This window comes from Scyliorhinus canicula, chromosome 8 (assembly GCF_902713615.1).
Source record: "Scyliorhinus canicula chromosome 8, sScyCan1.1, whole genome shotgun sequence".
Taxonomy (NCBI): domain Eukaryota; kingdom Metazoa; phylum Chordata; class Chondrichthyes; order Carcharhiniformes; family Scyliorhinidae; genus Scyliorhinus; species Scyliorhinus canicula.
The window spans coordinates 161,018,044-161,030,432 of NC_052153.1; the positions used below are offsets into that span (position 1 = coordinate 161,018,044).

The following is a 12,389-nucleotide window of genomic DNA, read 5'->3' on the forward strand; positions in this document are numbered from 1 at the left end:
TGAGTTTAGGAGGAACTTCTTCACCCAAAGGGTTGTGAATCTAAGGAATTCCTTGCCCAGTGAAGTAGTTGAGGCTCCTTCATTAAATGTTTTTAAGATAAAGATAGGTAATTTTCTGAAGAATAAAGGGATTAAGGGTTATGGTGTTCGGGCCGGAAAGTGGAGCTGAATCCACAAAAGATCAGCCATGATCTCATTGAATGGCGGAGCAGGCTCGAGGGGCCAGATGGCCTACTCCTGCTCCTAGTTCTTATGTTCATTCTATAAAGCACTCTGAGTGCCTTCTAAAGGGCAATTAGGGATGGGCAATAAACCCTGCTATAGCCAGTGATATCCACATCACATGAAAGAATATAAAAAATAAAAATTCCGAGTAGGTATTCAGGGAGCCCAGTGGTGCAGTCCACAGTGAAGATATGGAATCAGCTGAGGAGGCACTTTAGGGTGGAAGGGATGTCGGTGCTAACGCCGCTGTGCGAGTCTCATGGGTTTGAGCCGGGGGGATGGATAGTGTATACAGGAGGTGGAGGGAAGTGGGACTGGTCAAGGTGAGGTATCTGTATTTGGAGGAAGGGTTCGCCAGTCTGGAGGAGCTAAGGGAGAGGATAAAGCTGCCGATGGGTAATGAGTTCAGGTGTCTGCAGGTTAGGGACTTTGCGGGAAAGGTCTGGAAGGAGTTCCCCAGGTTGCTGGGATACACCCTGCTGGAGCAACTGTTGTTTCTGGAAGGGGAGAGAAGGATTGCGGATATATATAAGTGGCTGGGGAGCAGTGAGGTGAGCAGTGGTGAAGGCACTGCGTAGGTTAAACGGGATCTCCTCATGTGCAAGGATGAACCTGATTACAGTTTAAGGTGTTGCACAGCGTGCATATGACTCGGGCGAGATTGAGTGGGTTCTTTCAGGGGGTAGCAAATGAATGTGAGACGTGTGGGCGAGGTTCAGCGAATCACACGCACATGTTCTGGGGTTGTGAAAAATTGGGAAGATTCTAGGCGGGAGTGTTCGCGGCCTTAGCCAGGATAGTGGAGGTGGAGGTGGACCTGGACCCTTTGGTGGCGATATTTGGGGTTTCAGAGAAGCCGGAGCTCATGCAGAGGAGGAAGGCCGATGTTGTGGCCTTCGCCCCTCTGATTGCACGGCGAGGAATTTTAGAAGAGTGGCGGTCGGCATCGTCACCGGGGATAGCAGCATGTTTGGCTGACTTGTACGGCTTCCTGCAGTTAGAGAAGATAAAGTATGAGTTAAGGGGCTCAGCGGGGGGTGTTTGAGAAAAGGTGGGGGATGTTTGTGACCATGGGCGAAATTCTCCGATCTCCAGCAGGGTTGGAGAATCGCCTGGGGCCGCCTAAAATCCCGCCCCCGCCGTGGCAGAGATTCTCCGCCACCCGGGAAGTGGCGGCGACGGAATCTCGCCACTCCGAACGGTGATTCTCCGGCCCGGATGGGCCCAAGTCCTGCCGCTGGGAGGCCTCTCCCGCCGCCGAGGTTTAAACCACCTCTGGAACGGCGGGATCAGCGGCGTGAGCGGGCCCCCGGGGTCCTGGGGGGGGGTGCGGGGGGGGCGATCGAACCCCGGGGCGTGCCCCCACGGTGGCCTGGCCTGCGATCGGGGCCCCCCGCTCAGACTCCGGGCCAGTGCCCTGGCGGCACTCTTTCTCCTTCCGCGTCCGCCATGGCGGAAGCCATGTCTTTTTTGCGCCAGTTGTCTGGTGCAAACCGCTCCGGCCCGGGCCCGACCCTTGAGTGGTTGGTGCTACTCCCCTACGCCGGCACCCTCCGTCACGCCGGGTAGGGGAGAATGCCGCCGCATGTTTGAGGAGCTATTTATTGCAGGGGGGTGGGTGATGGGGAGTGGGGGGGGTGAAAAAGGAGAAAAATCTGTACAGACTGTATAGTTGATTGTTGGGAAGTATGTTTCTCGGGATGTTTATTTGCTGTAACCTGCTTTGGTTCAAATTTGTAATAAAATACTTTTTTTTTTAAATTACTAAAATAAAATGTGACTATAATATGATAGAATTTTGCATTAGGTTTGAATGCAATATAGTTCATTCTGAAACTAGGGCGATAAATCTGGAGAAAGGAAATTATGAAGTAATGAGGGGCTGGTGGATTGGGAAAATACACAAAAAGATTTGGTGGTAAACTGGCAATGGCGGGTATTTAGAGAAATATACCATGGCCTGCAACAGATATACATTCCTCGAAGACACAAACACCCGAAGGGTAAGGTAAATATACTGTGGTTAACAAAAGAAGTTAAAGATTGCATTAGATCAAAGGAAGTGGTTTATAAGGTAGCTGGGAAAAGAGATAAGCCTGGGGATTGGGAGTAATTTAGAACCCAGCAAAGGAAGACCAAGAAACTAATAAAGAAAGGGAAAAGAGAATGTGAGTGCAAACTAGGGAGGAACATAAAGACAGAGTGTAAAAGCTTCTTTAGACATGTGAAAAGCAAAAGATTCATTGGGACAAATGTGGGCCCATTACATGTGGGGATAGAATTTCTTTTTAAATTAGAGTGCCCAGTTTCTTTTTCCAATTAAGGGGTTATTTTGCATGGCCAATTCACCTACCCTGCACATCTGTTTTGGGTTGTGGGCGTGAGACCCATGCAGACATGGGGAGAATGTGCAAACTCCACACGGACAGTGACAGGAGTACAGGAAAATGGCAGAGAAACTATATACTCTTCATGGAAGAAGATACAGGAAATCTCCCAGAAATAACAGGTTACCAAGGGACTTATGAAACTGAGTAATTCATAGAAATTAGTATTAGTAAAGAAGTAGGGCGCGATTCTCCGACCCCCCACGGCGGGTGGGAGAATCGCGGGAGGGCTGGGTGATTCACACTACGGCGCCCTGGCACCCGCACGCGATTCTCCCACCCCCCCAAAACGTCGTGTCGCGTTTTGCGACAGGCCGCTTGGAGAATCGCCGCTCCGGTCGAGCGGCGATTCTCCGGCCCGAATGGGCCGAGCGGCCTGCCTAATACGACCGGTTCACGCCGGCGCCAACCACAGCTGGTTGCTGCCGGCGTGAACATCGCGCGACCGCTGCGTGTGGGGCCGGTGGGGGGGCGGAGGGAGGATCGAGCACCAGGGGGGTGCTCAGGAGGGGTCTGGCCCACGATCGGTGCCCACCGATCGTCGGGCCGGTATCTCTGAAAGACGCACTCTTTTTCCTCCACTGCCCCGCAAGATCAATCCTCCATGTCTTGCGGGGCGCCCGCGGAGACGATGGCAACCGAGCATGCGCGGGTTGGCGCTAGCCAACCTGCGTGGTTGATGTAATTTAGGCGCCGCCAGCCGCGTCATTCAGGCGGCGCCGCTTTGACGCAAGCGTCAAGGCCCGGCGCGCAAGATTGACGCGCCGCCGCTCCTAGCCCCCTGGGAGTGGGAGAATAGGGGGCGAGGAGCGGCCTCCGATGCCAGAGTGAAACACTCTGGGCGCGATTCTCCCGACTTACGAAAAATCGGAGAATAGCGGGCGGCGTAAATTTTTATGGACACGCTGGTCCAACGCCCTCCCGCTATTCTCCCCCCCACCCCCACGCCCGCCTCCCAACACGAATCGCTGCCCGCCGTATTCACTCCTGGCCGATGGGCCGATTTCCAAGGCCTTTACGGACGTTTTTACAAGTGTAAAACACACCTGCTCTGACCGTTCGTAAAAACGGCCGTAAAGTCCCGTTCTCGGGAACCATGGCACCCATCGCGGGCAGCGGGTACTTATCCCGCGCACTCTTTCTCCCTCCGCCGCCCCGCTGGATCCATTCGCGGGGCGGCTGAGGGGCATAACGGCCCGCGCATGCGCGGGTTTCACGCATATGCGTGATGACGTCATCCGCGCATTGGAGTCGTCCAATCCGCGCATGCGCGGCTGACGTCATCTGACGCGTCAGCCGTCGCTAACTTTGGCTAGTGGGCTTAACGAAATTCGTTAAGCCCGCGATGCCGGAGTTCACGGTCGGGATGAATCGGTTCCCAGTCGGGGGGGGCGGAGGCTGGCGTCAAACGCGCCCGTTTTTGACGCCAGCTTCCCGATTTTTCGTAACTCGGGAGAATCGCGCCCTCCGGGTTTCACTCCGGAGTCGGCACTTTGTCTACCTTTGGGAGAATCGCGGCCGTAGTATTTGAAAAGTTAACTGGGTTGAAGGTTGATAAAAGCCAGGACCAGATTAGCTTCATCCTAAAGTGCTGAAGGAGGTGGGTTGAGAGATAATGGTTGCATTGCTGGTTATCTTTCAAAATTCTAGGGCGGAAGATGGCACAGTGGTTGGCACTACTGCCTCACAGCACCGAGGACCCGGGTTCCCACCCTGGGTCACTATTCACGTAGAGTTGGCACATTCTCCTCTTGTCTACGCGGTTCTCACCACCACAACCCAAAGATATGCAGGGTAGATGGATTGGTTACGCTAAATTGCCGCTTTGGAAAAATAAATTGGAAAAATAAATAAGTAATAATTCTATAGATTCTGGAGAGGATCTCACACATTGGAAAGTGGAAAATGTAATCCCACTCTTTAAGAAGGGTATAAGAGGGGGAATGGAGAACTACAGACCTGTTAGTTTGATATCAGTAGTAGGGAAAATGTTAGAGTCTATTATAAAAGATGTGATGACTGGATATTTAAAAAAGAATGATAAAATTGGGTAGAGTCAATACGGATTTATGAAAGGAAAATCACGTTTGACAAACTTGGTGGAGTCTTTTGTGGATGTTACTTGAAGCGTAGATAAAGGAAAACCAGTGGATGTGGTGTATTTGAATTTTCAGAAGGCTTTTGAAAAGGTCTCACACAGGAGGTTTGTAAATCAAATTAGAGCACATGGGATTGCAGGAAATATGCTTGTATGGAGTAGGAATTGGTTAACAGACAGAAAACAGTGGGCTGGATTCTCCGATCCCCGCGCCGAAATTTCGTTCGGCGAAGGGCCAGAGAATCCCCGATGACGACTAAATCGGGGCAGCACCGCTTTCACGATGCTCCGCCCCCTGAAAAGCGGCTTACTCTAAGAATACGCCATGTGCCGTATCCACGCCCTCCTTACGTTGCCTGAGGCCCGCCCCGCAGTGCTCCGTCCCTGACCGACAATGTTCCCGACAGCGTGGGTCAAGTGTGGTCTCAGTCCAGCGCCGCCACAGTCAGAAGAGGATCGATCCATGGGCAGGAGTGCTTATTCGGGGCTGGGGGCACTGTTGGGGGGGAGGGGGGTGGTCCAAGGCGCATGAGCCAGCCAAAGGGGGGGGGGGGGGGGGGGGCGGACGGACTATTTTTGCAGGCCAGGTCCGCGAGCAGCATCCGCCATGAAGCATGGGGCGGCCACTGCAGGCCGCCAATGTGCGCATGCGCGGCCACAGACCCGGCAATGCCCTGGGCCGTATCGGAAGCTAGAGCTGGGAGCTCTACGCTGCCTGGCTGTTAGACACCCCGGAGCAGGGAATCAGTGGCCGTTTTGCGCCGGCTTTCCTGGCGTAAAACACCACTGTTTTCTCGCCGGTGTGGGGACTTAGTGTCCCAAATAGATAGTCCAGCCCAGGGAGTGAGAATAATTGGGTCATTCTCAGATGGCATTCACCCCCTGCAAAAAAATCAAGTCCGGCGGGGGTGGTGGTCTACAAAGTAAGTCTGTCCGGCGGTCGAATTGTCCGCTGTGATCTGCGGAGCACCGGGGTTGCAGCCTCTTGCGGTGGCTGGATGGGTGTTGTGTGCTGGGGTACAATGGCGGACTCCAGGGAGGGTTGTGTCCGAGCTTCATGCTCTTCTGGTTCGACCGGGGACTGGGGGCACTGGGGGCTGGCCGGCGCGGGTGCACGGAACTGGTGGAGTGAGCTCGTGGGCTCGGGAGCGTGAGGGGGCGGCAGCATGGGGTGTAGGGTGAGGGGTCCTTCTGTGGGGGTAGAGGGGGTGCTGGATCCGGTGGGTGCCAGATCCCGGAGGGATACTGTGTCTTGGCGGCCGTCAGGGAACTCGACGAAGGCGTACTGGGGGTTGGAGTGGAGCAGGCGCACCTTGTCAACAAGGGGGTCGGTTTTGTGCCCCCTGACGTGTTTCCTCAGCAGTACGGTGCCCGGCGTCCTCAGCCATGCCGGAAGTGAGACCCCCGTGGTAGTGCCCCTGCAAAAAATGAAGAGCCTCTCGTGAGGAGTCTGATTGGTCGCTGTGCACAGGAGGGACCTAATAGCGTGGAGCACGTCTGGGAGGACTTCCTGCCACTGGGAGACTTGGAGCTTTCTAGACCGGAGGGTCAGTAGGACGGTCTTCCAAACCGTCGCGTTCTCCCTCTCCACCTGCCCGTTCCCCCTGGGGTTGTAGCTGGTAGTCCTGCTCGAGGCAATGCCCTTGTCGAGCAGGTACTGACGCAGCTCGTCGCTCATGGAGGACGAACCCCGGTCGCTGTGTACGTAGCTGGGAAAACCAAACAGAGTGAAGATACTATGCAGGGCCCTAATGACTGTGTGGGAGGTCATGTCGGGGCACGGGATAGCAAATGGGAAACGGGAGAACTCATCTACGACGTTTAGAAAGGAAATGTTCTTGTTAGTTGAGGGGAGTGGCCTTTTGAAATCAATCGCTAGGCGTTCAAAGGGTCTCGAAGCCTTGACCAGGTGGGCCCTGTCTGGTCTATAGAAGTGCGGTTTGCACTCCGCACAGATCGGGCAGTCCCTGGTGACCGCTTTTACCTCCTCGTTGGAGAAAGGCAGGTTTCGGGCTCTGATGTAGTGGGCGAGCCGGGTGACCCCCGGGTGGCAGAGGTCATTGTGGATGACTTTCAGTCGGTCAATCTGCGCGCTGGCGCATGTCCCGCGGGATAGGGCATCCAGAGGCTCGTTGAGCTTCCCGGGTCGATTTTTAATATCATAATTATAGGTGGAGAGTTCGATCCTCCACCGAAGAATTTTGTCATTTTTTATTTTGCCCCTTTGCGAGTTATCAAACATAAAGGCAACCGATCGGTGATGAGGGTGAACCTCCTACCTGCGAGGTAGTGCCTCCAGTAACGAATAGCCTCCGCAATGGCTTGTGCTTCTTTCTCGACTGAGGAGTGTCGGAGTTCTGAAGCGGAGAGGGTACGGGAGAAAAATGCGACTGGTCTCCCTGCCTGATTTAGTGTGGCTGCTAGAGCTACCTCTGAGGCGCCGTTCTCAACCTGGAATGGAGTGGATTCATCCACCGCCCGCATGGCCGCTTTGGCGGTGTCCTCCTTGATGTAGTTGAAGGCCTGGCGTGCCTCAGCTGACAGGGGAAATTGTGTGGCCTTAAAGAGTGGGCGGGCTTTGTCCGCATATTGAGGGACCCACTGGGCGTACTAGGAGAAGAAGCCCAAGCACCGTTTGAGGGCCTTGGGGCAATGGGGGAGGGGGAGTTCTAAGAGGGGGCGCATACGGTCCGGGTCTGAGCCCAGGACTCCGTTTTCCACGACGTAGCCGAGGATGGCCAGTCTGTTTGTGCGGAAAACGCATTTATCTTTGTTGTAGGTGATGTTTAATTTCTGTGCTATCTGGAAAAAACGGTGGAGGTTGGCGTCGTGGTCCTGCTGGTCATAGCCGCAGATGGTGACATTGTCCAAGTACGGAAACGTGGCCCGCAGCCCGTACTGGTCCACCATTCGGTCCATTGCTCGTTGGAACACCAAGACCCCATTAGTGACGCCGAAGGGGACCCGGAGGAAATGGAAGAGGCGGCCATCGGCCTCGAATGCCGTGTAGGCGGTCCTCCGGGTGGATTGGGAGCTGGTGGTATGCAGACTTCAGATCTACCGTGGAAAAGAGCCAATACTGGCCGATCTGATTTACCATGTCTGCAATCCTGGGGAGGGGATACGCGTCGAGGAGCGTAAATCTATTTATGGTCTGACTATAGTCGACAACCATGCGGAATTTTTCCCCAGTCTTGACGACCACCACCTGAGCTCTCCAGGGACTATTGCTGGCCTCTATAATCCCCTCACTGAGAAGCCTTCGGACCTCTGATCTAATAAATACCCTATCCTGCAGGCTGTATCGCCTGCTACAAGTGGCTACGGGTTTACAGTCTTTTGTGAGATTGGCGAAGAGAGGAGGGGGGGGGAGATTTGCAGCGTAGCGAGGCTGCAGATAGTGAGTGGGGGCAGGGGCCCGCCGAAGCTGAGGCTCTTAAGATTACATTGAAAATCTAGGCCTAATAAGAGTGGCGCGCAGAGTTCGGGCAAGACGTAGAGTTGAAATTTTGCTTAGCTAGCGCCTCGGATTGTGAGTGTTACGGCAGTGCGCCCCTGCATCTGGACAGAGTGGGAGCCTGAAGCGAGAGAGATAGTTTGCCGCACGGGGAAAATGGGGAGCGAACAGCGTCTTACCAGATCTGGGTATATGAAGCTCTCAGTACTCCCGGAGTCGAAAAGGCACGGCGTGCTGTACCCGTTGATTTGGACCTCTGCCATCGAATTTCGCAGATGCTTCGGGCGCGATTAGTCCAGGGTGACTGCGCTGAGTTGCGGGTAGTCGGCGGCTCGATCAGCTGTGTTGGAGTGGCCCCGTGATGACTGTCCTCTGAATTCGTAGTCGTACTCTTCCGGTGAGTTGTCCGAGCGTGGAGATGCAGGTCGGGCCCGTGGATCGCACGTGGCGGGCGGCGAGGCAGATGGCGTCCAAGATGGCGGCCGCCATGAGTCGCACGTGGCCGGCCGCGTGTTGGAGGTTTTCCAAGATGACGGCCCCCATGGATCGCACGTGGCGGGAGGGGGCGGAGTCGGGGCATAGGCCGCAGCGTTTCGGGCCCTGCGGGCCTGCGGGTGTGGGGAGCGATTACTTTGTGCCGCTGGGGAGTTGGAAGCTGGGGCCCTTTTAGCGAGGCACACTCTCGCGTAGTGGCCTTTCCGCCCGCAGCTGCTGCAGGTCGCGTTGCGGGCCGGACAGTGCTGCCGCGGGTGCTGATTCTGGCCTCAGAAATGGCAGGCTGTGGCACCATAGTGGCTGGCTGGGGCAGCATGGTGGCTGGGGCAGCATGGTGGCTGGGCCAGCATAGTGGCTGGCTGGGGCAGCATGGTGGCTGGGGCAGCATGGTGGCTGGGGCAGCATGGTGGCTGGGGCAGCATAGTGGCTGGCTGGGGCAGCATGGTGGCTGTGGCACCATAGTGGCTGGCTGGGGCAGCATGGTGGCTGGGGCAGCATGGTGGCTGGGCGGCCGCGTGGCACAGGCCTGGGGGAGTCGCTGGTCGGGGGCCCATGATTGGGTTGTGGGGTCCGCGGGGAACGAGGTGAGGCTGCGGAAAGAGACCTCCATCGTGGTAGCAATTTCCACAGTTCTTTCTAAGTCTTGGGCCCCCTTTTCCAGCAGTCTTTGGCGCACATAATTAGACCTGAGGCCCGCTACAAAAACGTCGCGTACAGCAAGTTCTCTATGTTTAGCCGAGGTAACCGCTTGATAGTTACAGTCATTTGATAAATTATTGAGCTCCTTAGAAATTCGGCGAGTGATTCTGTAGGCCGCTGGCAGCAAGTCGTGAACACATGGCGTGTGTAAACTTCGTTAATGGGCCTTACATACATCTTATCGAGTATCGCTAGCGCTGCAGTATATGAACCGGCCGAGTTTAGTTGCGTAGAGATTCTGTGGCTCACCCTCGCGTGCAGTAGACTTAACTTCTGTTCCTCTGTTGTTTCGGCTGTGCTCGATTCTGCCAGGTAGGCCTTAAAGCACCGCAGCCAGTGGGAAAAGATTTATTTTGACTCTGCATCCTGTGGGTCGAGTTCTAGGCGTCCAGGCTTGAGGGCTGATTCCATGATCGATCCTGACTGTTCTTAAGAAGATTAAATTGATGGAACCATCAATTCACGAGACACGTGCTTTCAGATATGAACAGTGGTTTTAATCTACTTACTTCAGAGCCAGCCTGTTACCTGTTGAACTCTCGATGAACTCAGGCTGGCTCTGGACATGGTTATTTATACAGCAGTCTAGGGGGAGGAGTCGTGGGCGGAGCCAAGGGTGGAGCCCTGTACAAACTCCTGAGCATTCCCAGAGCTACTCCCCCTAGCGGTCGGATAACACTACTGCGCTTACAATAGTATTGGTAAATACAGTGTGAACTACTAAGTGACATTCACCACACAGGGCATGACAGGTTCATGTGGATAAGATGTTTTCCCTGGATGATGATTGTAAAACCAGTGGACACAGTCTCAGAATAAGGGGAAGGTAATTTCAAACTGAGATAGGGAGGAATTTCTCCACTCAGAGGATGTGAATCTTTGAGATTCTCTACCCCAGAGGGCTGTGGAAGCTCAATCACTGAACACATTCAAATCAGAAATTGATAGATTTTTGGAGACTAATGGCATCAAAGGATATGGACATAGCGCAGAAAAGTGGCATTGAGGTAGATGATAATCACAGAATTTACAGTGCACATAGAACATACATAGAACATACAGTGCAGAAGGAGGCCATTTGTACCATTGAGTCTGCACCGACCCACTTAAATCCTCACTTCCACCCTATCCCCGTAATCCAATAACCACTCCTAACCTTTTTGGTCACTAAGGGCAATTTATCATGGCCAATCCACCTAACCTGCACGTCTTTGGACTGTGGGAGGCAACCGGAGCACCTGGAGGAAACCCACGTAGGAGGCCATTCGGCCCATCGAGTCCGCACTGGCCCTTGGAAGAGCACCCTGCATAAGCCCACACCTCCACCCTAACCCCGCACTTCCACCCTATCCCCGTAACCCCACCTTACCTTTTCTGGCCACTAAGGGCAATTTAGCATAGCCAATCCACCTACCCCTGCACATCTTTGGACTGTGGGAGGAAACCGGAGCACCCGGAGGAAGTCCACACAGACACGGGGAGAACGTGCAAACTCCGCACAGACAGTGACCCAACCCAGGAATCGAACCTGGGACCCTGGTGCTGTGAAGCCATTGTGCTAACCACTATGCTACTGTGCTGATAAGCCATGGTCTAATTGAATAGCAGTGCAGGTTCAATGGGTCGAATGGCCTACTCCTGATCCCATGTTCCTAAGCACTTTGAGATGTCTTGATGCTGTGAAGGGCAACTTTCCCTTTCCTTTCAGTTTTTCATGAAAACAAAGGGGGTGAAGATTAGTCTTCAGCAATGCAAAGAACACGATGTGGCTTGATTTAGTGTATGCCACTTTAAGGAACTATCAACTTGTGATACAGTTTCAAGCTATCCAGCCAGAGCCGTGTATCTAATCACTTTTTAAATTGATTTTTAATCGCTTGTCTTGTGCAATTAGATCTTGGGGATCAACGTCGACTGTACTTTGCTCTCCTTCGCCTCAACTGCAGATGGTCAGCCTCATGCCTAATCAACCCAAACGGGTTTCCACTGTACTTTCAAACTCACACCAGCCTGTTGTAAGCTCCTGCTCATAATGAGGAATTATCCCCAGAAGCCAGGCAAATCCTCACACATATGGAGCAACTTTTTTTTCAGTCGTCACACTTTCTCAGTGTGAGGTGAGCGAGGGGCTGCAGTTAAAAAAGGAAAAGTCAGTCAGGAACTCTCCATCACACCGCAGCTGGCCAGGGGGCATGTCAGAATGCCCCGGTGTCGGCATTAATCATTCCTCCAGCCGCCCTCCTATAACTTTCCACCCTCGAACTCCTACCTCTGACATTACTTCTGCAGCACGAGCTCACGGCGTCTTGGAAAGTACCGGCTCCCAGACCCCTGAAGAGATGCAGTGGAGCGGTCTAATCCTGATTTTCCCACTTCTGCAGGCTGCCCCAGGGTTTTCCGTCGACTCGGAGCCGGAGAGTGAGTATCTGAGGGACTGGAGGACTTGCGATTGTTTTTGATTTCGGCGCGAATGATGCTGCATCATTGAGTAGGAGATTCTTCCACTATTCCACATAGATTATTCCACATAGCATGTAAAATAACACAATTCGATGCCCCTCGTTAACGATCCTTGTTTTGAAAGGAATTTTGCAATGAGGGATTAAATGAATCACCATGGGGAAAGAGTTAAAGAAAAATAATGAAGTGTCCGGCGCGCGCTTGGGGTAAGATTTTCGAACGGACCCGCTAGCATTAACTCCAAGGGTCTACATGTTGAAGATGAATCCGGCATCTGAGGGTGCATGGTGGGAGGGACAACTTTAATTTTGAAACAAAACTATTGCAAATCTTCCAAATTGGTGTGTGGTTTTAAAAGTTACTGCCCTGTTCAATAGAAACAATGTTCTATTGGGGGGTACGTGGGCAGGGAATGGCCACTCGTTTGGCGAGCCGGTGCAGATCCGATGGGCCAAATGGCCACCTTCTGCGCCCTAACAATCCTGTGACCGAGGGGGAGAAATCTCAGCTGTTAGCAGACAGGATCTGTCTGGCTGCAGGGTTTACAATGGCGAGGCAGGACCTGCAC

At 53.7% G+C, this 12,389-nt stretch overlaps 1 protein-coding gene across 1 annotated transcript in view; it reads left to right on the forward strand.

The window, feature by feature from the left end:
- Positions 1–11,350: 11,350 nt before the first annotated feature.
- thbs4a (thrombospondin 4a) overlaps positions 11,351–12,389 on the forward strand; it is a 123,734-nt gene continuing 122,695 nt past the window's right edge. The window contains exon 1 of the mRNA XM_038805576.1: positions 11,351–11,779. Within this exon, the coding sequence (XP_038661504.1) occupies positions 11,554–11,779 (226 nt within the window). The 5' untranslated portion in view covers positions 11,351–11,553. The remainder of the gene's footprint in view (positions 11,780–12,389) is intronic.